Source organism: Hippoglossus stenolepis, chromosome 15, assembly GCF_022539355.2.
Source record: "Hippoglossus stenolepis isolate QCI-W04-F060 chromosome 15, HSTE1.2, whole genome shotgun sequence".
Lineage (NCBI taxonomy): Eukaryota > Metazoa > Chordata > Actinopteri > Pleuronectiformes > Pleuronectidae > Hippoglossus > Hippoglossus stenolepis.
In genome coordinates this window covers 4371154-4399141 of record NC_061497.1, presented here as the reverse complement: position 1 = coordinate 4399141, position 27988 = coordinate 4371154, and the positions used below count along the sequence as shown (strand labels likewise).

General features: G+C 40.9%; 2 protein-coding genes across 2 annotated transcripts; one reads left to right on the top strand and one right to left on the bottom strand.

Moving 5' to 3' along the window:
* Positions 1-21: 21 nt before the first annotated feature.
* On the bottom strand, positions 22-8259 carry zbtb21 (zinc finger and BTB domain containing 21). Its single transcript, XM_035179147.2, has 2 exons — positions 8128-8259; positions 22-5379 (listed from the first exon to the last, which is right to left on the bottom strand). The coding sequence occupies exon 2, from the start codon at positions 5375-5377 to the stop codon at positions 2306-2308; it is 3072 nt and encodes a 1023-aa protein (XP_035035038.2). The 5' UTR covers positions 5378-5379; positions 8128-8259; the 3' UTR covers positions 22-2305.
* Positions 8260-10178: 1919 nt separating this feature from the next.
* On the top strand, positions 10179-25188 carry umodl1 (uromodulin-like 1). Its single transcript, XM_047343572.1, has 19 exons — positions 10179-10373; positions 10645-10887; positions 11164-11322; positions 11978-12105; positions 12378-12564; positions 14797-14966; positions 15789-15837; positions 16495-16767; positions 17383-17640; positions 18310-18422; positions 18560-18770; positions 19344-19481; positions 19558-20153; positions 20195-20767; positions 20867-21027; positions 21453-21689; positions 23909-24065; positions 24398-24482; positions 24989-25188. The coding sequence occupies exons 1-19, from the start codon at positions 10298-10300 to the stop codon at positions 25174-25176; spliced, it is 4002 nt and encodes a 1333-aa protein (XP_047199528.1). The 5' UTR covers positions 10179-10297; the 3' UTR covers positions 25177-25188.
* The last annotated feature ends 2800 nt before the right edge of the window (positions 25189-27988 follow it).

Sequence of the window (27988 nt, the reverse complement as noted above, 5' to 3'; positions counted from 1 at the left end):
CTTTGGGTTTTTGGACAGAACAAGACATTTGAAGGTATCACTTTAGGCTGTGGGGAATTGTAGTGGACAATTTTAGCCATTTTCTTTTACATTTTAGAGTCAAAACATTTGAAGGAGAAGCCCCAGACTGATTGAAGTGTGACAAAGATCAAGATCATTGAGTTGTTGAAGATCTAACATACATGGATAAAGGTTGTTTGATTACGGTCTAAATTAATGAAGCTAAATGATTCAAACACCACATATGGTTGTACATGTATTCTCCATTGTTACTCTTTATTACAGAAATTAAGCACAAAAACTGTAGAAAAGCCTAAGCACAAAACGACTGCAAATCTCCAAAAGCAACAATAATACAACCGATGCTGATACAAATAGAACAGTATTAATTATTGCAGTGAGAGCACAGGAATACTAAAAAGATAAAACTTTTCTTTACTAACAAAATTGGTACAAAATCGCAGATACAAACACTTCCATATACACAATTCTAGTCGTTTCTGTGAAACCATAAAAGTGTTTCTCACAGGAAATTAAGAGCACTATTTCGCAATACAGAATCTCTCCAATGAATTAAACATCAAAATGCAGCTAGAGTCACTCATTTAGAGGAAAAACAATAAAACAAATTTTGTTGAGCAATCAACATCTTCCAAATAGTATTAATCTTAATAATTTAAGACAATCAGTAAAGCGAAAGCAGAATATACTAGTACGCGAATACAACTGTGGAACAACTGGAATACAATCAAAACACAATCTTTAGTAATAAACTTTTAGGAAGCAGAAACATTCTCTCACCATTAAAGAAAAGAAAAAAGATCAGCCTCTCTCTTCTCCACTTTACCACCAAAAATCTAAATGCCTGAGTTGTAAGTCGTCTGTTGTGCTTTCATGTGAAACAATATCGACAAAGCATTTGAAAATTTGCATAAGGCCACCAAAGCATTGTAAAGCTCGGTTCATTACCACCTGTTCGATTGCACAAATCAGTGTATGAGTATTTACATAACACTGCTAATGCTGCACTGGGGCAGCAGACTTTAGTGAAGCAGGAGTAGAGTCTAATATACACAAATTAATATTAGAACTTTCATATTCATTAACTGAGTTCAACCATATGTTGCATTATGATACTGCAGTGTGCTTTTATCAAAGATGTCTGAAAGTTTGCCTGCTGCGGATATTTCAGATTTCTAGAAGGTGAAGTGATGAGCCAAATACTTGAATGATGTTAATGTAGTATTTAGGATACTCTTAAATCAACCCTGCCCATTATCTTCACTGGTAATATTCCCCATTTTTCCAAATAAGCTGGTCTGAGCACCTTTTTTTTTTTTACACTTGATTTTCTTCAGCAACATTTGGAAACATATGTATTTACCTGTGGAGAAAAAAAACACAATTTTCTCAAATCTCATGACCCTTGATTGCACTGACTCATTCACTTGTAAAAAAAAATGATTCACCAGACTGACTATGAGGAAGATACAGTGACCTTTCAGAACTGAGTGTAAGCAATTAGTCAAGGCTGCATACTGAGAAGCAATGTTTGAAACCAGAGGGTGTCTGAGGTGAGTCTGATGTGCAGAACTGTGTGTTAGAACATCTTTTTTATACTGAAGGTCAATCAGTCTGAGGCTCAAATATGAGACAACAAATTTCAGAGGAATGCTAAGTATGAAGAAAGAAAACACAAACTGCTGGGCCTAGTCATGTTTTGTTTTTTTTACTTCTGCAGCCTAAAACCTCTATAGCTACAATTTTGGATTAAACCACCCCATTTAACAACAAAAGTGTTAAACAAAGTGCATATTGAATACATTGTTGAGGCCACCAATATTACCTTAAGGGATGTGACTCACATCAAGAGATAGATCTGACACAAAAGCAGAAAAGCACTAATATTTAATTCAACTGCAAGCTCCAAAACTTTAAAGCACTTTTTTCACACTCTGAGACAACAGTGTATGTAGTTGTACCTCCGTTTGCCGACTGGTGCAACTCTGTACCTTGTTATCTCAAAACACCTAGATAGATAAATACTAGTGTACAACTAAAAGAGGTTTGAAACAGATCATTTTGAAAGGAAAATAAACCATTTATGATCATTTCATCTCACACAGGGCTCTAGCACTTGATTGCACATTCACGTTTACACCTCTAATGAGCATGGCCACTTTAATATATGACATTGGAGGCAAGCGAACAAGCTATACATTCAAAGTCTTCCTTTTGTAGGCTGAGGTGTGTTTATTCGGATATTCTGTATCGTCTCTCATGAAAATGCACTGATATTACTGGTCTACATGTGATTGTGACTCTGCTCATGGCTCCAGAGACTAAAGGCCGTCTTGAAGGTCCTGTGACAGAGTTTACACATGTACTGCCTCTTAAACGTCAGGGCAGAGAGAGACGGTGCGTGGTAAAAGAGTGTGTCTGATTCCTGAGTGCCACCTGGATTCTCCATGCTGTCTGACCTTGACAGAGGGCTGTGGCTGCTGGGTTGCCGTTCTAGTTCGGGTCTCTTCGTCTTGCTTGCTGAAGAGCTGCAGGGCTCTGGGCTGCTGGACTCCTCGGCAAACTCTGCAGCAGCTGGCGCCGGCGGCTGCGCGGATTTCAGCACGGTGGCCTGCGGAGAGTGGCGCTCCAGGTTTTGAGGAGTCATGGGAGGGGAGGGAGACAGGGGCGAGGGGTGTCTGTCGAACTCTTTGGCTCCAGGTTCGTTTGCAGTGGACATGTGGGACTGGAAGTGGCTCCAAAGGCGGAAGTTGGTCCTGAAGGCTTTGTTGCAGATGTGACAGATGAATGGTTTGATGTGGCATAGCAGCTCCTGGTGTCGTTCCAGGTCTTTGCGAGAGCTGAAAAGATTTCCGCATTTCTCACATGGCCACACACCAGGCTCCTCCAACCCAATTTTGGCAGCTTCTGTATTTTCCATCTCACTCACAGCCTCCTCTAAAGGCTCCTCCTTCACCACCAGTTCGCCATGGTGACCCATGCTCAGGTCCTCAGGCACATAGGATGATGAGTCTTCTGAATCATACATGTATGGCCCTGAGGAGTCACTATAACCAATGTTCTCTCTCGAGCTCCCAGTTGCGAGAGGCTCATCACTGTAATGCTCCTCTATGAGCATTTCAGACGCCTCTTCACTGTTCTCCTCGTGCTTTAGGTGAATCTGGTCCTTCACCGTCATCATGTTGTGGTTGTGGACCTCCACCTGGTGGCGCCATATGCTGAAGGAGGATTTGAAGGTCCGCATACACTCCAGGCACGTCAGTTTCTTGTACTTACAGTGAGCCTCGTGGTCCCTCTTGACAGTTGGACTTGAGAATCGGAGGCCACAGTACGGGCATACAGTTGCATGACGACAGCCCCTCTCATGATCGCCCTGTTCAAAGAGTGATGACAGCTTCATATTACAGAGTCTACAGGAGTAAACACCAGTGTCTGTGTTCTTCTGCTGAGTGATCTCATCCTGTTCCTGGTAGAGGATGCTCTCACTTGCTGTGTCCTGGTCAGATTTGTCTGTAGGATGTGTTCTTAAATGCTGTCTGTACTGAGACTGGAACACAAACACTTTCCCACAGTAAGGACATATGTAGCTGGGCCTCAATCTCTTCTTGTTAAGTACTGGAGACTGGAAGCCCTGCTTATTCCTCTTTAGCTTCCAAAGCAAAGCTTTCTTTATTTCTCTCTCCCGCACAATATCTATCAACTTCTTTTGAAATTTCTCATCCAGTACAGAGGAGCTGGAGGACGAGGCTGGGTTTTGTACGACACCATGCTGAGTTTGGCAGTGTGTCCACACTTTGAAGTTTGTATGAAAGCGCTTGTGGCAGATGTCGCAAGCATACGGCTTTTCGGGATTGTGATACATATTTACATGACGATGTAGTCCAGCACTAGACCTGAAAACTTTCAGACAGTTCCAGCATTTGAAAATCTTGTTGTGAGACAGCTCTGCACTGTTCTCATTAGATTCACTGCTGACACTCTGTGGTACTGTTTCTGACATGTTCTCATCAGGTGGGAGGGTACGTTCTTTAAAAAATTTGTTCTTCTTAAAAGGATATCTTCTGTTGTCTGGCCTCTCCTTCCTTTTCCCCAGAGGATTGAAGTCTATCCTGGATCCTTGGTCATAGTTGGTTTGCAAGTCTTTAAGGTTGACTGGCAAAGAATCTCCCACTGTGATCCGGATTATGTCCATGGGGTCTGCGAGTGGACTGCTTGGCTCAGCTTTCACACTGACCTCTCTTTCTACCTGAGTTTCTTCATCACACGTGCTGGGGTACTTTGACCTGAGAACCAGAGGAGATGCTTTTTTGGAATTACCATTATGAGCAGATGTTTCTGGCCCACACACTTTTGATGCCAATTTAACAACCGACTGTTCTCGATTCTGCAGCTCCTTCAGCTCCAGCGTGGGAGAGAAGACTGGAACGGGGCTGTCCATGGATAATGATCTTCGGAGGAGGCTTTTTATGAGTGGCCCGCTCCTGTCAATGGTCTGGCTTGGCTCACCGGCCTGACCCTCAAAGGGCACTTTGGTGTGGTAGAGCTGGTCCTGCTCCTTATTCTCCTCTTTAGTACCTGGGTCAATGTCAGACTGCATCCTTACGTGCTGTATTTCAGCATCACTGAAAGACACAGATGATGTCAGCTGAGGCCTCACAGATGTCATGTGTGATGAATTCCCTTTTAATATGGAGGAGTAAGGATTGGTGGACTTCCTCTCAGCAGCTTCCCTCTGATCAGTTGATTTCCTTTTGATGGATTCAGAGTTCCTGACTGATTCGTGCGAGTTGTGTTCTGATGGTGGCTGAGCAGCCTCCCGAGTTGAGTGGGGAGATAATGATCTCTCTGATGTTTTCCTCTGATAATTTGAGCGAGAGGGATGGGTTGTGTCATTCCGCACCCGGCACACAATGACACTCCTTGTTTGGACATCATTCTCATCCCCTTCAGAGAACGAAAGCCTTTTTCTAGACACACAGTACGATGCATGGGGTCGTGCTGACAGAATGTTGGTGAGGAAAGGGATTCCAAGGCTGTAGCCCAGCTCTTGAATGGCTGCAAGGCTGCCTTTGTCCACAAAGAGCGAGGAGGAGTAAATGTAATTCAGAACCATCTCGAAGGCATCGGGCTCACAGAAGTCCAGGTTTACAACTTTCAGTGACTCTGCATCCATCCGTGTGAACAAGGACTGGAAATACTCACTGCTGGCAGCCAGAACACACTTATGTGCCTGGTACCTCTGGTCTGCCACGACCAGGACTACGTCGCACATCTTGCCCCGTAGTCGCTGCTCATTGAGAACCCCAAACACTGAGAGGGCATGGGAGGGGTTACTGTAATGCACTAGGCTCTCCATGGCTGAAAAAAACAAAAGGGAAAAAGTATTTTATTATAATGCAGGAATGGAAATAAAGATTATCATTAAGTTTGCACTCAACAGATTTGTTGTACATTTTCACAGAGACAAGCATCTCCAGATGATTAACTTGTGGAGCTGATCGGTCAAACGTCAAAAAGAATATGTTCCAAAAAAAAATGTTTCCATGATCTTCAGAATTAATAGAGAAACAATCTGATGCTTATATTGCCCAGAAAATGATTTCCCTATCATATAATAATAATAATAATAATAATAATAATAATAGTAATAATAACTTTATTTGTATAGCACTTATCTAAACAAGGTTACAAAGTGCTTCACACAAAAGTCCATGGCAAAAATGAAGAATCGATTGTAATAAAAGATATTCTGTTCATGAGGTCATTTGATAAGTGACGTCATGAAGAATTCACAAACAAATGTCACAATTGTGTCATGTATTCAAAAATGCATTTTCCAGGTATCCTGTAGGACTATAGAAATGACCCAAAGCTTATATAGAATAAAAAATGATTTATGATTATATAGTAGGATAATGACATAATCATGACATCACAATGAAATCAGTAAATGACTACTGCAATAAAGTATTAATGACATCATATTTTGGAGTCAGAAAGTGATGTCATATAGTACAGTAATTTATAATGACATCGTTATGAAATGGCATTATTACAATATATAAAAAAGTGTGTGCACATGGTATGCATCACCCTGCTTATGTTTTTCTTTAATTGATAATGAAAATAATTGCCACGCCGTACTTTAAACACATGATGATCTTCAATCATAATTTTGTTTATTGACGTTGTAAAGAATGTCCTAATTAAAGATTAAATTATATGTTTTTATTTGTACTAGTACTTGTTTATGATGATCACTAGAAGTCAGATGAACCTGTTTCTTTACCCATACATGGTGCACAATGACACACAAGGACATACACTGAGTATGTTTATGGGCCTTACATCAGGTTGGTAGTCAGAAAGCATGAAAATTTAACTCTGTCAAATCAGCTTCAATAACTAATGCAGTAAATTTACATTTAAAGTAAAGACTTTTCACCGCTGAATGTTTGTGATGTCTCCCCCAGATTATCACCTCCTGTTGACATTTACAGGCTTTCGCACCTCGTCCAAAATGAACAATATTAATATTATTTTAGAATACAGGACAAGATGGTGAATGTCCCTTGAAACAGATCGTAAAGACTCTATATAAGACATATAATATAAGTCACTTTACTCTATTTTCCTACTGTTAACTGCACCCTCATTACCTCAACTTGTATTTAATTACAGAAGATTATCTTATACTTCGTTTGCTTATTTCATATTTTTATCATATAGTTGCTTACATTTGTATATTTTCCTTAGAAAATCTTTATAACAGGCACAATTTGATTTGATGATGACAATTTTGTAATTTTGTTGTGCTTGCACGATGACAATAATTTTCTTGAATCTTGAATCCACCTTGTGTCTACTGCTGTTAAGCAAAGCATTCTTGTGTTTTTATATGATGTATTGTAAAGGCATTATCATTATTTTAATATTCCGGACATTACTGCAACATGCACCAAGTTACCACTTTAAGAGGTACACCTGACTAAAAGTAATGCAGTCTAATGCAACAGTCATGCAATAACTCTTCTCCTTGAGGAATATCATACTGATAACCTGGAGAGTAGTCTGTGGTGCCGTGAGAACATCCACATGGATAAGGTAATAAGGGAAATGGCATTAGATTTAGGTAAATATACCTAATAAACTGGTAATAAAATATATTTGCATTAAACAGTGGCAACAATTTATTCAAATTGTTGCATTGATTTGTACACAACACAAGTCACAACATAACAAGTACTGAGTAACATGGTCACAAACAGATATTACACTGAGAGGCATCTATCGGGTGTTTACTTTCGAATTCAAATGTACTCTCTTTTAACACATAAAGCACGTTTATTTTGAAAACTGTGACCGGAAGACATGTTGACTACAGTGACAGTTGCTGTAATCGGTTCATTCATTCAGCAGAAACAAACAAGCAGCCTGTGGCCTCTGTGGCCTCTCTCTCTCTCTCTCTCTCTCTCTCTCTCTCTCTCTCTCCGTGTGAACCGAGCTCGCAGAGCAGCGGTGATGGCGAGAGCCGCGTCAGATATGAGGAAGTCGAGTCAGGCTTTCAGCATTAGATCATCCATGAGACGTGGCTCCCGTTTCTCAGGACAAATAACTTCTCCAGCCGAGATGTGGCAGCGAGGTCGGAGAACAGCCCGGCGTTTGAGAGCTTTAATGGCCACGGAGCCGCCTCTCCGCCTCCACGTTAACGCTGAAGGTATAATGCTGTCTGAGCGAGAACGGGAAAAAGTTAAGCGCGTTCCCCTCGGTGTGCTCCGCGGTGAAAACACGGCGCGGAGCTGACTGACTGTGGGCAGGGAGGGGGGGGTGGGGGGGTGAATTAGCCGCTAAGCCCTGCTGGAAGTGGAGGTTTCTCTTCAGGGTGTCTGGGTTCAGTTCAGAGTCCTGTGCTCCCGACGCGGCTCCGTCGCTGGCTAACAGGTTGTATCCGCTCAGGTTTACCAGCAGCACAACCCCCTCCACCCACCCACCCCCTCCAGTTACGTCAGGGAGGAAAAGGAAAGAAGCTTCTTCTTATCAGCGCTCCGCCAACTGCGTTCCCCGCTGCTGCGTCAACCTTAAGTTTCCCGGTGTGTCCGCACTTACCCTGCACGTCGTGAATACGCTCTTTCCTCCGCACCGCCGCCACTTTCTTCACTGTTGTGTCGCTTTCTGCGCACTGGTCGTGATTCCATCCATCTTGAATTTGACGTCATCCCACACCAGGGATGAGGTCATCGCAAGGAACGATCGTCACGTGCGCCGCGCTGTGATAGGCTGCGCGGGGAGCAGGAGGCGGGACTAACGGAGGAGTCGACACCGGGGCTCTTTTAAAGGGATAGGTCATGTTTTTGATTTCAACTGTCACTCAGCTGGTTTTAACCAACCTATTTATGATGAGAAATGGAAACTTACTGTTACAATTATGTAAAGTTGTGTTACGTTGTCCTCGTTTCTGCAACACATCCTGTACTTGACTGCTCCTTTGTTATTATTATAGTGTAATAATACGTTTATAACTATATTTTTCTGGACATTAAATAACATGTTAGAGCAATCTGCCCAAGAGTGGAGAGTTAAATGAAGACTTCTCACTGGAAAGTAAATGTTTGGAGGGACTGAGTGATTTGTGGAATATTTACAATGTTAGTGATGTGCTTTTTAAAAAAACTGTTTCTATACTTTTTAAATGTTTGACTATTTCAGTATTTTTTATTGTCATGATCTTTACTTAAAGTCTTATTTTATTGATTGATTATTGGTAGATGAATAACCTTTGTGTATGATATTACTCTATACAAATAAATGTGCCTAAGAAGAAGCATTTACACACACACATCCATCCAATACTGCTTTATTCATTATCATTATTACTCTCTCTCTTGCGCGCGCTTTATATGTGCATATGTACATGTATATATATATATATATATATATATATATATATATATATATATATATATATATATATATGTAGTATATAGTCTGACATTGTCTAAACTGTGAGGTGCAGATATAATACCGGTGTAACTACATGCCCCCCCAACCCCAATGAAACTTGATAGGTCAAGACTGAACGGAAGTCAGTCTAGCATGGTAGTAGATTTGTGTCATTATTGGCATCCAGTGGGGATTCGTTGCCATGTTTATTTGGCCTACAGGTCTAGTCCTAGACAGCCAGTGTTATCAGTACCTGGCAACAGTCTTGTGACCCAGTCAGCAGCAGCACTTGAATGCACCGCCCCTCATGATCTTTATTTTCATAGAACAACGTTTTATTCTATTTTTTTTGTGGTGAAACCATTGAATGTGTTCTGACCTTAGATGACTTCTGCCTGTAGCCCTGCACCTCCCTACATCTACATGCTCCAGTGCATCAGCTTGTACCCAGTCACCGTGCCACAACCAAGTATAATTAGGCACATTTTCACACCTCATTACTGTTGAATTAATCAGTGATTATATTAATCACTGCCACTATGAAGGATAAAAATATGTATGAAACGGAATACAGAATGTAGAGGACCTGTTATATTCTTTTTAATCAAACATGCACATAGGCTTACACACTGATGATGGCGTGATGACAGAATCTTGATCTTATTTTAGAACATATCTCTGACAGACTAAGCCTCCCGCTGCTCCTTCATATCATGAGAATGAAGACATGTGGGAAAATGGCAGGGAAGTTCTCACTCCTCCTTACTTGACATTAATGGCTGACACAGGCTGTTAGTGCCAGCAGCATAGCGAGCACTGCCATGGTTACCTGTGTGGAAACCAAGTCATTAGGGACTTTGACTCCTCCCATCCCTCATCTCTGTCTCCCTGGCATCATAAACATGTTTACTGGCCCTAATACTGCCAAAAATGTGTAAAATGACAACTTGTACATACTACAAAAGAGAAAAAAGGCATTTTCATTTGTACACATTATGTGAACCAAAGGATTTTTCACTCTGTGATATACACACTCACTTATCATTGAAATTATGGCAATGTAAGATATGAAATTGTTTACGTGCTTTCAAAAATGAATGCAATTTCAGTACAAAATAACTACAGATATTAATACGCATCTAATACTTACCCACTGGCTGCCATGATTTTGTTGTCCATCAGGGACTGATGGTGCAGCGAGGGGAGGAGGAAGACAGAGCCACAGAGGATTTGGTCTTTGAATACACCCTGAACAGTTAGTTAGCGTCATCTCAAAGAGAAACATGCACGTACAATGTGGTCGTTAAATATAGTTTCGAGATTCTGATCTGTGAAAATGAGTTGGACGTTCTCCATCTGGGTGGCGGCGGCTCTGATGGCTCTTTGTAGGGGACAAAACATTGGCTATGAAGGTAGGCCTCTATGCAGATGACGGATTAACATGTAATTGATGCATCGTCATAAAAGATTATGGTGTGTAGGTGTAACTATACTAGTAGTATGTATACTTTTTGCTTTACCTATACAATTCATTTTTAACATATAGTAAGACATGTGATGTAATACTTGAATGAGTCAAAATCAAGGTGGAGTGTTGGAGACATAAGAGGTCACAAGATGTCATTCGGCAGCCAGAGGCTAACTAGCAAGGAAGTTAAATTGACAAAATATACTTTATTCCAGGAAATAGTCTGTCTCCATCTGGCTACCATCTTTGTATTCACAACGAGACAAGGATTGTGAGTTACCTGGTGATGCACAAGGCTCCATATACTGTGACAAACAACTGTGGCGGCTGGCTCCTATGGAAGACATGTCAAGTGACTGTCTACAAGATGGTTTCTCAGACAGAACACAAGACAGTGACGGAGCTGGTCACCAAGTGCTGCGATGGCTACGTACAAGTCGGTCGTTACTGCGCCCTGTGTAAGTGTATCCAACACCATTTATGCATGTCTGCGTGTGAGGATGAGAGAAGAGCACTAATTGTTCTGTTTGCTCACAGATTTCAGTTGTTTTTGTGCTTGTAATATTTGATGATATAACATCATTCGATTTCGGGCTGTCAGACAAGTAATCAGCGTGACCTTTGGGTGTGTGTTGCTGTGTGCGAGGCACCAGATGGAAGCACAGAAACTACACTGCAGCAAGTATCTTGCTGCTAATATATGGTCTGCAACCTGTCATTTCCTTTCAATGAAGCTGTAAACAGGACTGGAGAGCTCATCGCCAAGCCAGGCTCATGTCCAACTGCAGATGGACTTTGTCCCGTATCAGAGGACTGTGAGTGGGACATGGACTGCCCAGGCTGGCAGAAATGCTGCCAGAGACTGGGTCGCTCTCTTTGCATTCAACCTTCAAGTTAGTGCACATTCCTAAATGATTGTTATTCATTATCAACCGCCTTGTATATTTTCTTTGGTAAAGTCATATGTTAAGGGATTACATTTTACCCAAACCTCAGTGGTTTTAGCCATGCAGACAGTGTCAGACAGTACATCAGAGGTTTGCTGATTAACTGAATGTTAATGTCCATCATTTTATCTCAAAAACCAAATAAATTACAGACATTACTGCAAACCAGCTACTGCATCTGAAAATTATGATGGTATTTTTTAAGGGCAAAAAGGGAGAAGGATTTGTGCTTTTTTTGCAGCAACGACTGTCATTACATACTTCGTCAGCCTAGTTTATTTGCTGTAATGTTTGAGATGCAATCTCTATATCTGGTTTTATTCCAAATTAAGTTTGATAGAATTTTGAAAGTTTTTAATCATTTTACATAGAAAGATACATCATCTTAAGTTCTTAATGGAAACTAAGTTTTTATGATCAAACAAGTAGTGGCAACATTTCTATTAAACACGAGAAAGGCCATACTTTTATACTACTTAAGTGAACTATAAGTTTCACCTGCCTTCCATACTCACAATATTCATCCATCCCCAGATGCCACAAGGCTGTAGTGAGAAAATATGGGCTTATTCTTTGTGATCACTTTTAATGTGACTTTCAGGCTCAGCTAATTATTCTGTGAATGGAGGATACCGATGGAATGCGACAGTGACGGTGAAGACAGATCACCAGCAACTGTTGTCCGAGGATGAAGGACTTCTGAATCACACACGATTACTACATGCAATGGTAAAACTACCTTGAATATGTTGAAACAAACTCTGCCACAAACTTTGTATGTATGAAATCTGTGATAAGACTGTATGCTGTGAAGACCTCTGGCCAGTTATTGCCACTATTATTGTCACAATACCTGGTCTAGTGATGCTGTTTATTGGGAGATTACACTATAGAACATATACCAAGGTTTCATCAGAGGTTAGGCTATATCAGCTATATCAGGCTAGGATTATTTTTCTTCTGCGATAAATGAGTTTTTTCTGTTCCTCTACCACTAATAGATGACTGGAGCTTTGCAGCCTGATGAGGTTTCAGTCCATTACCTCAGCTCGTGGCCTGTGCATCCATACAGGACTGCAACGTCACTGCTGATCGTCTGCAACTCCACTCTGACACTGCACATTGTCACATCAAAGCTGCATCTGCTCCTGAAACACATACAAGAGGTGACATCTGTAACCGTGGAAGGTGAGAAGGCTCGACTGTGTTTGTCTCCATGAAGCTGCACAGGGCTTTTATTTTGTCCTTCAGAGAAATGACATTCTTGCCGAGTTGAGAATGATTCATTTTGCAGAGAACACAGTGTTCAGGAAGAAATGACTCAGTCGCACCACAGTTTCCTTCTCCCACCACTTCTATTTGAGTGGCAGTCATCTGTGGGATGTTTCCTGCTATAGCGGAAAATAACACCAGAGCAAGTGCAACACACACACACACACACACACACACACACACACACACACACACACACACACACACACACACACACACACACACCCGCGCACGCACGCACGCACGCACGCACACACACACACACACACACACACACACACACACATGCAAATGCACGCACAAGATATTAATCATGAATCTGGATCAGTCACACTTGTTAGTGTTGCACAAAAAACACAGTAACAAGCTCTCCATCACGCAGACACACAGACACATCAAACTGCCTTCAAAATGTTCTCTTACAGGTGATTTCCAATCTACACAAAATCTTATTCAACCTTTTATGCCAAAATGATAATGTATCATTATTGACGGTCACCTCAGACAAGTGAATGAAGTTCACCTTGCTCATATTTACCTGAGCACGTATAATCGCAGTATAAATGTATTTCTCTTATGTTTCTGGCTTGTTGTTTATTGTCATAATAGTATGTGTTATATTCAGTTTTGGCATTACATCTTACAATTATTACTCCTTATCCAAACACAACTATAACTCATCAGCATAAAGTTCCAAGTGATTGGACACCTTGACACTAAATGTTTATTGGGCACCTGTAGACTACAGTCCTGTATTCACTGGACCTTTATGTATTGTGGTGCCTTATAGTACTCTTGTTGCTATTATTATTATTATTATTATTATTATTATTATTATTATTATTATTATTATTATTATTATTATTATTATATAGCTAATGAGCTACGCGATAAATCTGGTGCAACGGCTTTTAATTGCATATTGTCCCAGTAAAAATAACCAATTATAAAAAGATACGTTTAGATCAGAAGATGAGGAAGATAATCATTAAGCTTAAAAGTAAAAATCCATCAGACAGATGATTGTGAGTTTGCCAAAGTTTTGTAATACTGAAGAGCCAGGTGTGTAAACATGGATTTGGACAGACACGTGTCCTTGTCAATGATCAAGAGAAAAGTTCATGACCAGAACCTCAGAGGATTCACCACAAGATGCAAACACCTGGCAAACCTGAAAAACAGAAAGTGTGCAGGTCACTAACAAACCCGACACAAAAAACCAAAACAAACTAGTAGAATTCTGTAACAATGTCTTATGGCTGAAACTGAAAATCAATCTTTATCAATATGATTGAAGGAGAAAACTGTGGAGAAAAATGGCACAGTTCATGACCTAAAGCAAAATGATAATGAAGAATCAAATCAACCAGAGCTTTATATTCACATTAGCTGGTGTCCAATGTTAGCTGAAGATAGATCAAATGTATTGTTCAACCTTCACATATGGTTTCACTTTCATCCAGATTTTATTGTCCTTTGCCTTTCAGTTGCAGTGAAATTAAAACAGTTTGTCAGATTCTCTGTATTAATGACTTATAAACCGGGATCACAGCAGTACCACATTATTCTGTTCATGACAGCATTTTGAGCTTCTGACACTGAGCATGATGTCAGAGGAAAATGGCTGCTGTGTGAATATGGGCTACACAAAGTGTCCGCTGATGTGTGTGGGTTGAAGACTTCAGGAAGTGATGACTGCGAGGGATTTTCCACATTTAGTGAGAATACATGTGTTTTTTGTCCGCCCCTAAACCTTGGGGTTACAGATTTCACACAGTTCTTTACATATTTCTGAGATTTTATTTTTGGAAAAATCTCTGCACAGCTGAATGAGTGACAGGCACGTGTGAGGGAGTTGCAACTGGAGAACAATGAGAAGAGCTCCCACACACTGTCTTCGTTTACTGCTGAAATATTAATCAGTTACCTGGATCAAGGTCAGATTGACGCTGTTACCAGTAAATATTTCAGCAGCACGAGAGACAGTGTGTGGGAGTTCTTCTCATTGTTCTCATACTGTCAAGACTTAGCACTTTTGTTTAGAACGAGGAAGAACAAAAATGTGTAACTGTCCAAATGCCTATGATTTGTACTGTATGTGTGTAACTGGAATTCCACTCCACCCTTTTCATGCGTCTGTATTTGCAGACGTGGATGAGTGTGTGCAGTCTGCTCTCCATCAGTGCTCCCCTCAAGCACAGTGTAACAACACAGTGGGATCCTACCAGTGTACCTGTCATCAAGGATACATTGATGTTGAGCCTAGCAACCCTGGAGCCCATTGTACAGGTGAAACGGAGTGTGTGTGTGTGTGTGTGTGTGTGTGTGTGTGTGTGTGTGTTTAACTCATGTTGTGGGAACCTAAATCCATTCACACAGTCACATTACAGAGACTCCTCTGCTCTTTTTCAAGGGGACAGAAGTTCCAATAATGTAAATAATTACATTTTAAGGTAAAGACATGTTTTTAAGTTCAGGTTTAGTTTAGCTAAGTCTTTGGGTTAGATGATTTAAAGTATTTGTTATGCTTAAAGTTAGAAGTGACTCTGTGTGAATGATTTTAGTCTGCGTATGTTAGTCCTGCAATACCCAAAATTTAAACTGGACTTTATGTGTGTGTGTGTGTGTGTGTGTGTGTCTGTGTGTGTGTGGAGAGGTTTAAGAAACTACAAGTTGGGAAAGTGAGGACATATTGACTCATTCTCACTTTCAAGCAGTTTGAGGTTAGAATTAGATTTGCGTGGGCTAGGATAAGGGTGGGGTTTAGGCATGTAGCTGCAATGGTTAAGCTAAGGGTAGGGGACTAGGAAATGCATTATATCAGTAAGTATCTTCACAAAGAGTATGAGATTCTTTATCATCCAGTATTTTCAGAAGTGTACATAGGTAACTGGACTTGCTGGTGGCTCTTGAAGACGTTTGCCTCTTGGATGAGAGGTGAAACAAGCAAGTCCAGAAAAACAAGTCCAGTGGCCAATGTACATCTCTAACTCTTGAATATACAAGTATGTGTGTGTTGACAATATATATTTATCATTCATCTGTTAGTGGCGGAGCGTGGGTGGGTGCAGTGATTAGCATCTTTGCCTTTCTGTGAGGAGTTTGCATGTTCTCCCCATGTTTGTGTGGCTTTTCTCCAGATAACCTTGCTTCCTCCTGCAGTCCAGTTAAATGAATTGGAGAATGATTGTTGGTCTTTGGTTGTGTCCGACTCATCCAATACCCCCTACTCACCATATATTGACTTCTATGTAGGACTATAGGACTATATAGTGAGCTCATTTAGTAATAATACTTTAGGTAAAAGGCAGATAGCAACCTCTACAGGTTGATCTCATCTTGCTGCCTTCTCCCCCCTTGTTTCTCTGCCATTTTCTGTCCTGTCAATGCCGTGAGCACAATGCATGATGGTATATATTGCTCAGTAAGTGACCATTGGCTTTACAATACTCTTCACGATGCACTTTGGGAAACAATGAGTCCACTATAGGGTAGGAAAAATGTCCCTCAACATTCGGACAGCACAACACAATGGCTCACTATTTATTGGATCAGTGAGTGATTTTGGACACAGCCTACCTTTGTTTGTGCTGTGATGGGCTGGTGACCTGTCCAGGGAGAATCCCTTATCTTGCTCAATCTCAGCTCAGTTTGTCTCCAGCCCACTTGTGACCCTGAAAAGGATAAGCGGTGTAGATGGATGGATTTACCTGTTGGTTTATGGTAGTAAGTTGATCTGCAGTGGCAAGTTTAAAATCAGCAATAATACACCTTTTATTTTAAAACTAAGATGTATGGATCGAAGGAACATTTCTCATCATTGATTTCTGTGCTTTGTTCCTATAGCTGATGATGGCGTGTGGACCAGCACAGAGACCCCGCTGACCCACCTTCCACCCATGACCACAGCCTACACTCCAGCCCCCAACACCACACAGGAGCCTGCAGACAGCAGCACCACTGTTACCTACAACTCCTCTGAGATCAGCATGACTACAGCTCTGAGTAATACAAGCTCTGTCCCTTATAATTCATCACATGCTCTGCAGTGGACGAGCTCTGCGCCTTACACCAGCATGAGCTCACCTGAGGAGTTACGTCTTCCGACAACCACATGCTGTAAGAAATATTTATTTGTCTTCGTTAAGGCTGTGTCGACCTCTAAATTCACGATTTATGAGCCAGAGTAGGAATTGTTGTGTCCAAATGTAAAAACTATCCCTAATGTCTCTCATTATTTCTTTCGATCAATATTTGTCGTCTAGTTGATTTAAGTATCTAATTATAGCCTTATATTTACTATACAGACAGGGGCGGGTCCTGGAGTGGGGTCAGCTGAAATCTGATTGGCCTCTGAAGGGCCCCTGTCACCTTTTTTGAACTAGACAATGTGAGGAAGGAAATAAAAAAATGTATTGAATGATATGTGCTTTGCTCAAAGCTATGGAGCTAACAGTAGACAGGGGATGTCTTAAATATGCACCATACTGTATTAGGAGTTGTTGGATATATAATTGGGCCTTCTGTGGACATTGTGTCTCCTTTGTGGCCCCTGACCCAAGATCTGCCACTGCACACAGGCATGGCAATAGTATAACAAAATTTCACTTAAATCTGCAAGAAAGTACACCAGCATATCTCCCAATAAATGTCAAACTTATTAACTCCAATGAATAAATCATAAACCTGTTCACTGCCCCTATCTCTCCCCTCCTACCCACCACCACCTCCCAGCTCCTCCCAGCATCACCACCTTAATGTCGTTTAACGTTACCGGAACCTCCCTCTGCGTGTACTGGTCCAGCCAGTTTCAGACAAACCAGACCTACCGGGTTGTTCTGAGGAAAGGGTCAGAGGTCATTCACCCTTTGGAAACTCATCAGACCATGATGGAGGTGAGGGGACTGCAGCCTGGGGGGCTCTACAACGTCACTGTCACACCTAGTGCCTGCGGGAGAGAAGGGGTCACCCAACATGTATTGGTCAAGACAGGTAAGAACTGATTGTTCCAGTGGCTTTGACCTTCCAATGTCCTTATTTACTATATAGGCTACAGTTGTGTCATGAATTCAAAACTTACAGCAAATTATTGTTAATATACTGTAGATCTTACAATATTAGTTATGGTAAATTTCAATCTCAAACAAATCATTTTCATCCATTCACACACACATTAATCCGAGCTCTACTGTATGCTGTGCTTTACTATCACACATCTACATTCACACTCTGACAGAGTAGCCCAAGAATATGAGGCAAGCAGAATGGAGGAGCTGGGGATTGAGTCAACAACTTTCAAGTTGGTGAATGATCCGCTTTACCTCCTCAGCCACAGCTGTAGTAAAAAAGAACAGCCCTTAAGTTGCTGCTGTAGAGTGAATATTTTAGATAAATTTAAGTTTCTTTTTCTAGTTTTAGTAGTATGTTTTTTTAACAGAAGGACGATTTCCCTCAGCCACAGGAGAAGACACTGACTTTCTAATTTCCTTTCTAAATGAAAGGATGCAGCCACAGATTCTTACCCCGAGGGATAATAATTTCCCTTAATGGCTAATGTGTGATGAAGGAAACCTTATTTAACCAACAGGCCCAAGGCTGGTGAGACAGCTGACATTTAGTTGTGGACATGTTAACTGTACAAAGTAAGGCTTTTCTTTGTAGATGTTCAGACTCTTGACGTCACAACTCGACTCACCAACATCAACTTCACTGCTGACCTGCACAACTCCAGCAGCCAGGCCTACAAAAACCTCACTGCCAGTATCATAGAGGAGGTAGGTGCATTACAAGGCTCATCTAATGACGGAATGTGAGCTTTGAAAAGAATTTCACACGGTTTAAACATGAACATTTTGGCAAGCTTTATTGTTTCACCCACTCAGACTGATGCGCGTATCTCTGCCATAAACAGATCTACCAGTCTCTGTCTCCGGAAATGAAGCTCTTGGTGAGGATTGAGATCAGGAGCTTTTCAGCGGGCAGTGTGGTGGTCAACTTCACCCTCACCCTCATCCTCACCCCAAGCCAAAGCCAAGACATCAGTAATGTGTCCCTGGCTCTGCTGAACTCCCTGATGAACAGCTCCAGATACACTGTGGATAGAAACAGCACAAGCATAACTGGTACGTCTTTTTACTCGCTGTTCTAAAAACTTTATATTTGAGTGTTGAGAATGATCTTAATGCAACTCGAAATTAATTTAAATGACTATGGTCACTGGTCATAGGATACACTGGAACATTCTTTATGAAAGGAGATATCGGTAAAATGTATTGATGATGCAGCTTTGTGCAGATTGATTCTCTTAGCATCATGATTGTCCTTATGAATTGTCTTTCACAACTTTCCTTGACCTCATGACATTTTCCATCAAGCTCAAGGAAAAGTGTTAAAGAAAGGACTCTCTTCTGACTTTTCAGCTGTAGCCTAAGTTTGATTTTAAACCTCAGTATTTTAGATGAGTTACTCAACATTAGTTATACTCATCTCTGAGTATGGAAAACTCCTTAATGATGTCATCGTGGTTATCCTGGTAAGAACTTGAAGACTTGGATCTAAGGGGGCAGTGGTTAAAAAGACTTGGGCATTTGCCAGGTCCTGGGGGTTTACCAAATCATGCTATTGAGTTGCAGTTACATTTTACAAGACTTAAAAACAACATCAAAGTTATTGATCCAAAATGATTTGTTTTGTAGATTTTAATGAATGTGAATCAGGGGAAAACGACTGTTCCCAATGGGCTACATGTACAAACACCTTGGGCTCTTACACATGTGTTTGCACGGACACGTTTACAGACGACAACCCAGAAAGGCCTGGGCGAGCCTGTCAAGGTATGAATTGATTTTATACAGATCTAGTGAAGAGAATATCTTTGTGTTTTGTAACGCAGTGTCTTGTCTTGTGCAGCAAATGCTTCCTCGGAGACAATCACACCATCACCAATACCTGCAATATTCTCTACAGCTGGCACAACCCCTCTATCTCTAATGACGGCCTCAACCAGTGATCCAGCTTTAACCACAGTGACAACCACTCCAGAGATAACCACTGTCATTATAACAACGAGTGAAATGGTTTCTACTACAGCCACACCCACCACAGCGGGTTCAACCACTTCTACGGTCATAACTGTCGCCACTCTAGCTACCACTACTCCTGCAATGACAACCACTACTAACCCCCCAACAACAACCATGGCAACAGCTTCAACAACCATGACTACGGCCCCAACAACCACCACTACTGCTCCAGTATCTATGGCTACAGCTGCAACAACCACAAATAGTGCCCCAATAACCATGACTACTGCCCCAATAACCATGACCACTGCCCCAATAACCATGACTACTGCCCCAACAACCACTACTACTGCCACAACAACAACCACTACTGCCCCAACAGCTAGGGCTACAGCTGCAACAACCACAAATACTGCCCCAACAACCACTACTACTGCCACAACAACCATCACTACAAACCCAACAACCACAAATAGTGCCCCAATAACCATGACTACTGCCCAATAACCATCCCTTCAATAACCATCCCTACTGCCCCAATAACCATCCCTACTGCCCCAATAACCATCCCTACTGCCCCAGTAACCATCACTACTGCCCCAATAACCATCACTACTGCCCCAATAACCATCCCTACTTCCCCAATAACCATCACTACTGCCCCAACAACCATAGCTACGACCCCAACAACCATGACTACTGCCCCAATAACCATGACTACTGCTCCAACAACCATAGCTACGACCCCAACAACCATGACTACAGCAAAAACAAACATGACTACACCCCCAACAAACACCAATACTACAATGACATCCCTAACTTCTACTCCTGCACCCACTGTTACCAACACAACTGCTGCTGCTGCTACAACCACTGCTTTGGCCCAGACAACCCGCTCTGTGAAAGGGGCCATCTCAGTGCAGTGCAGGGTCACGTCCATCACTGTAACAGTTGCCAGAGAATTTCTTCTGAACACCAAAATCAGAGAAAGCGCCCTGTACTTGGGCTTGCTGGAATGTGGCGTCAACGAAAGCAATGCTACCCATGCCCAGCTGACCGTGGCCTGGAATGAGTGCGACACTATACTTACACATGTGGGTTTTCTTTTCTGATGCATTTGCTCTTGCTCTTTCTCTGTCTCTACAATTCAATTGCATTCAACCCAATCTGCCTCCAACATTTGTTATTTTTAGAATGAAACCTACTACACAGCATCTGTGACCCTGTTCAACACCATGGATCCATACATCTCACCCAGTGGAACTGTGGAGGTACCCAGAGTTCGGCTGGAGGTTCCCATCATGTGTCCCTACATGAAGAACATGCTTATCTCTGCTGACTTTGGCTCTATGGGGTATGCTAAACATGATTTCTGTCTGTTATGCTTTTAAAGGAACGGTGGACTCAATTGGCAGAGCACAGGCGAAGAGATAATAGTATAGCAAAAATACGATTTTATGTGCCAACAATCAAAATATGCAAGCGGCATACTCAGGGTTGAGAGAGGTGAAGTGGCTGAACTGCTCAGAGGCATCAGTTCACACCTGCAATATCAAGAATGAGAAATTAACAAAGTGCTCTTAATTACGTTGACGTGATTAATGTTAATCTGACTGTTTGTACTGTATAATGTAGCCTAGAAACATTTTTCTAAAAATTCCTGGACCAAAGGACATTATTTTGAGTGTTGTACTTGCCTCAAAAAGCTAAGGGTTCAATTGAAGATTGTGTCCCAGCTGATTCTATAGCTGAACATATGTTGTTCTCACCCATCCACAGGTATGAAATTATCAAAGATGTCATCATGGGCCTGGGGTCGTTCCATGTGACGGTGCAGCTGATGAATGGGACAGTCCCTCTGCCCCACAACTACAGCTTGTCGTCTGAGGACGTAGTGGTGGTGGAGGTCAGCCTGAACACCTCCTCAGAGCAGATTAAAGTAGTCATCAACAAGTGCTGGGCTACTCCCACCCTGAATCCTGCAGATACCCAAAGCTACACCTTTGTTCTGGACAGGTCTGTTTCCACCTCCAGCACAATGTCCCTGTCACTGTTTCACTTAGATTAACAGTTTCTATTATTTAATTAAATATATTAATGGAGCTGACCCTAAATACTTAAGACATGATAGGGCAATGTAACCATACCAGCCCCCTGAGATCACTGGGGAGTGGTCAGCTAGTGGGGCCCAGGGTCAAATCTAAACAATCAGCACAGTGCTGGAACCAATTGCCCAATGGTACTAGGATTATTTTTACAATTGTAATTAATTTAATTTAATTAAATATTTTTTATCTATTTTATTTATATTATTCCAATACTTTAACATAACTCCAACCTTTTACATTTTTATACAATTTAATCATTTTTATTTCTTCTCTACATCTTTTATTCTTCTCTTTGTAATCTCTTTGTAAATCCTTCCTTTTTGATTTCGGTTTCTTAACGTCCCTGTACACCACCTTCAAACTACATATGAAATGTTCTTTATAAATAAAACTACCTTGCCTATAATAACTACAAATTATTTTACAAATACTATGACTACTACTACTACTACTACTACTACTACTACATTACTACCATAACTACACACTTCAGAATACCTCCTCAACCTAGCAGTCAGACCCTACAGTTGGGTCCTGGCAGTTCACAGATTAACATTTGTATCGTTATTTTCTTTAAAATATGTTATTTATTTAAATATTATGTTTTTGTTTCGATTAAGGATTGACTTCTTTAATTTTTTATCTTGAGACCCCAATTTATTTAATTGTGTCATAGGGATAGCAAAACAGAACATACAATATTATAACAAGAAATTTCAAATTAATATTAACATAAATAAAACCACTGCTACCATGGTCTCTCATGACATTTTCCCCATTATAGTCAGTGTGGAGCTCCCTTCATGCTTTTCAAAATAAAATACCAATGGAACTGGTGCTCAGATTTCCATGACAACACTAATTGCTAGGTGGTCTCTGAGACCTAAAAATACCTTCACAGGCTAAAAAAAGGTTAAGAACACGTGCTCGGCTTCATGAGCTGTAATCTGCTAAATAAAATCTGTGATGTTATATGAAGACTCCCCCATGTTCTAATCATGATGAGTCAAACACAAAATTCAGTATTCAAGCTCTGAAAAAACCCACAGAATACTATGTGTGTTGCCTTTTCTGTTAAAGGTGTAGCTTGACATGTTGGGAAACACGCTTATTTACTTTTTTTTGCTGAGTCTTAGAAGATTGATACAACTCTCTAATATGCCTGTGGAATATAAAGCCACAGCTGCTGACTGTAGCTGCAGCTGCTTTATATTTAAAACTGCAGCTCAGCCTGAAGAGTGGCAGCAGGTCTTACCTGACTCATCTGGAGGTCATGCAATCTGTCTACCAGCACCTCTAAACATCTGTAATTAACACATAATATCATGTTTGTTTTCTCCTTACAGACAGTACCAAGTTTTTGTCATTATTTACACTTTGGCCTTTGTATGGACTATACAAACAAGATAATAACATATTATGTACTGAGCTGTAGACATGTATGCAGGTAGAAGAATGTTGTCACTTTAAACAGCCATTTACCCCTTGTTAACAGTTTTTATGCTAAGCTAAGCAAACCACGTCCTGGCTGTAGCTTCTTATTTACACATTAGACAGGCATCTACCCCCTGGTCTTCTATTGTATATGACTTTACACTTACACAAGTGATGCAGATGTATATACACATATATGCCAGTACACAAAATATGAATATAGATTTAGAATGACTGGATTACAAGCATACAGTTTAGATAAACAACCCATGAGGAAACATTATAAAGAGGAAAACAAAACCTTTACATCTTTCAGAAATTTGAAATATGAGATGGCAAAGCATCCCATAATATTGATTATTGAGGTTTACAGGAGAACAGATCAATGAAGGAATGGAGGGAGGATCTTTTTCAAAGAACTTTATACAAAAAAAGCAGTTTGCAATTGATTTCAAAGCAAATCTCAAAAACCATGTCGTGTCAACAAGAAATCAACAGTCAGCCCAGTGCTGTCAATGCCTCCAAGGCACCTTCGATCCAGGTCGCCACAGTTTAGTCAGAAAGGTTTTCATGTTCATAGCAATGAAATCAAATGTATTACAACAATCATTGGACACCATTTCTACCCACATCAGATGCAGTCATACAAAAAAGACACTTCTGTTTCCATCTCTGACATCCTTCTCTCCACAGCTGCTCCTTTAACACGTACACCGACGTGTTGATGAACGGGAACCACAGCACATCTCGAGTGTCTGTGCAGATTTTCTCCTTCGTCAACCTGAATGTGATCTATCTGCACTGCCAAGTCTACATCTGTGTCCAGATTGGATCAGACACCTGTGTGCCTGTGAGTACATCCTATTTAAAACTATAAAGGCACTATCTATCTATGTATCTATGTATCTATGTATCTATGTATCTTGTATCATGTATCTATCTATGTATCTATCTATGTATCTCTATATCTATCTATCTATGTATCTATGTATCTATCTATCTATCTATCTATCTATCTATCTATCTATCTATCTATCTATCTATCTATCTATCTATCTATCTATCTATCTATCTATCTATCTATCTATCTATCTATCTATCTATCTTATTTATGCATCTCTTTGTTTGAATGTTGAAGATTAGAGGAAGAACAGTGAAGGATTCTCTTGTGTTTTCTTGCAGGACTGTCTGCAGAGAACCACTCGATCTATGAACAGACTGGGAACAGCTTACGGTTCCTCTGGACCTATACAAAGACTTTTTGATTGTGAGTGTTTTTACAGGGAATGACCATGTCTATAATTTAAAATGTCACTCTTGTGTTATGACGTGTGAGCCTGTAAAAAAGAGAATTCCCCCTGAAGTGACAGTGACAGTCTCAGCTCCTGCTCTGCCTCTGACGAGCTGAATTGTTACAGCAGAGAAACTATCCAAGCCTTCAGTTGGATGACGACTGTGGTGCTGCTCTCTCTATAATCAGTCTGGTGGAGAGGAAAGTTTAAGTAGCTTGATGGAAATTATACAATCTCAAAAGCCAGGTTGATGAAAATAAATTTGAGGTATTTTCATTTGAAGTGAATTATCAATAATTAATAATTGCATTTTACTCTCATAATGGACTCATGAGATGATTAAAAAGCATGCTCAGCAATAGTTTGGTTTAGTATTTATACAATATTTCCTTCTAGAGGGTTTTGACCTTTCAAAGCCATTTTCCTATTGATTCTGTATTTACTGATTCTTAACACTCTTATCTGACTCATGCTCTTTCAGACAACTTGGAGCAGGAGTATGACAGTGCTACTATAATCGGCTTCTCCTGTCTGGGAGTCGGTCTGTCGCTCTTCTTCATCGGTGCCTTCGTCTGCCTTTTCTACTACCAGAGGAACCGCATCGGACACTACAACTTCAGTGTCAAACCCAAGCAGGAGAACTTCACCTACCTTGTCTTCAACACCTAAGGGTGCAGCAGCAGCAGCAGCAGCAGCAGCAGCACCCACAACCAAAGTCACAGAACTCGGAAACAACTGTAAATAAATTCTATTACTGCATAGTCGCCACTAGATGCCACTGTTTGGCAGTTCTCACATTAGAGCTGATTAAAATATTGCAAATCTTTGCACATGGAAAAATAAATGAAGTACAGATGATGTTAATATTTACCTGCCCACTTTATATATATATATATTAAAATATATTTAAATTATCGTAGTTGTTGTTAGTTTTACACTGAAATGTCAAATATAGAGATGGATGTTTAAAACTAATATTTTAAATTATATTTGTTACATATTTCAAAAATGTAAAGTTTTAGAAGAAACAGATGTGATAATGGAGTTACAATCTGAGAAGTGAAAACAGGCACATGATGTAATGACTATATATTTATGTGCCTATATATAACTACTACACATTTACAGTACGTATAAATGATCATATTCATGTAGTCCAATATCCTTACACCATGTTCAATAATGTTCATGCACTTTTCCTTTTAGCTGCTATTTTTTTTTTTTTTACCATTACACGTTCAGTGAACTGTTTGTAACACGTCTGAAATATTCATTCTGTTCTTACTGGTACAGACAGTACTTGTGCTGTGACAATAAACCTGTTCTGTATGAACACCGACACTTGGTGGTGCTGCTGGTTCACTTCTTCAGCTCTAATAATCAATGCAAAATGGCTTCCATGATTCACAGAGACATGTTTACAGTGTTGACAGGAGGCAGCAGAAGGTACCGATGTAAGAAGAAGTTTAGATCAGAGCCAAGGTTTGATTTCCATGCATACATGTATGTTTTGGTTGAGATGGAAGGGAACAGAGGCGTTATGTTCTGTCTTTGATGAGATGAGTGGTTTAGAAGACATGTCTTTCTCAGTTAAAGCTAAGGAGCACCCCCCCCTCAATTCCCACAATCCCACGTTGTTGACTACAGAGTCATAGATGCAGCTCCTGGATCGACGTGGAGGGGGGTGAATACTAAACAGCAGAGGCTTTCACTTTTGAGAGGGGGTCCCTGGAGACCAGTGGCAAAGGACAGCTTACAACCGTCTGGAGGGCTGCGCACGCCCCACCTCCCAATTAACCCATTCGGCTCCACTGTCAGAGGCTTGGCAACCTGTCTCTATGGCAACAGCCCCAGTGCAGGGATGGAAGGAATAATGGATGGAAGGAGGAAGGGAGGGAGGGCATCAGCGATCAAAGTGGAGGGAAAGAGCAGGGAACCATTTCAGTTCAAACGCTTGAAATCTGCAGAAAAGTGATGTTGTTTTTAATGCAAAACAAATGATGTGTTCAGACTTTGTGAATCAAATTTCCTTCTACCTACTCATGCTTTGCTGTTAATCTACAGTGGATGTCTTTAGATTTGGATCATTTACAGCTCCACAAACACGTGCACACACACAGTGGCCACAATGAACAACAACCCCTATTGTTAAAAACAGAAATCTGGCGTCTGGGGAGTGATTCCTGACTTCATAAATCAGCCTCTGGGGATCAGCAGGGTGCCCTGGAGGAGAAATGAGCTTTGAGACACGGCCATATTCTGGAAAGCAGCAGAGCCACGTCCGCTCATAATGGCTGCAACATGATGTATGGGTCCACATGTCTTCCTCCCCCTCTTCCTCACATCCGTCTCCTTTCATCCAGGTCACAGGGCGTCTCTGAGACACAGTCTTTCATTATGGTTTACGGTCTGTGTGTGTGTATATGTGTGTGCGTGTGCAGGATGTGCAGGGATCTCCAAAGGCTTTCACTCACACAGGTCATGACTAATTAAACATCCTTACTGTGTTTTTACAGAGCGGCTCAGGACCTTCCTCCAGCTCCCCCCAGCAGTGTAACGGATTATAAACCTCAGACATGAGCATTGCAATTAAACCATTCACACACAACCCTGCTCACCTGCTGTGTGACTTATGCTTGTCAATCAATTTCAATGTTGGAATGAATACATTTACTCAACTACTGACCTGAACGCTCCAAATCTGGGACTGTGTTTCTTTTTTTTTCTTGATTAAACTAAAAGATATTTTACAGGCCCCACTACTTCCTGGGAAATTGTGCAAATCATTGGCAGAGTACAGATAGTTATTAAGTTAGTTGTGTGGGGTTTCTAAAGAATCAATGGTATTTTCTAGTGAAATTTCGATGAAGACAAAACAAAAATCATAATGACTGAGACAATTTAGGCCACACATCAATTCAATTCATCAACTACATAATTGTCTTACCTTGGTCCAATAATTCTTCTTTTTAAGTGAAGTGAGTGTTCACAACCAATTTTTTCACATGCATGAAAAGCTGTTAAACTCACTTGCAAATCTAAAAGCTAATTTATTGAAAATTAGACTGACATTTGCTGCATACATAAATAACTAAATGTATATCATTGAATGCGGACGCTGATCACTTTGTGGTTGTACAGGAGGACGTGTTGTTTCTCCTTTCCTCACCCCCGGTCACAGAGTAGTTTACTACAGGTAAAAAATTAAAATTAGCAATCACCTCCTTTCCTTCCACTTTACTGTCCATTCCTAAACCCCAGAGTAATTAACAATCACATGATCAGAGGACCCCTCTGAAGCTATTCTATACCCAGTAGTGGACATGTATTGCTCTTGAAATTACTCTATGTAAAAATAATCTCTCTGCATGTCGGGTACCACAGTCCTCACAAAGAAGTCGTGCCCCCTCTTCCTGTTGCAATGGGGTTTTTCCTCATGTCATTAAACAGAACTGTGTCAGTAGACCTCGTGGTACAGACG

Coding starts and splice junctions, on each gene's coding strand:
- zbtb21 (XM_035179147.2), bottom strand. CDS start 5,377: ATGGAGAGCCTAGTGCATTACAGTAACCCCTCCCATGCCCTCTCAGTG.
- umodl1 (XM_047343572.1), top strand. CDS start 10,298: ATGAGTTGGACGTTCTCCATCTGGGTGGCGGCGGCTCTGATGGCTCTT. Junction 11,323..11,977: donor TCTTTGCATTCAACCTTCAA/GTTAGTGCACAT, acceptor TGTGACTTTCAG/GCTCAGCTAATTATTCTGTG. Junction 14,967..15,788: donor AGTGTGTGTGTGTGTGTGTG/TGTGTGTGTGTG, acceptor GCTTTTCTCCAG/ATAACCTTGCTTCCTCCTGC.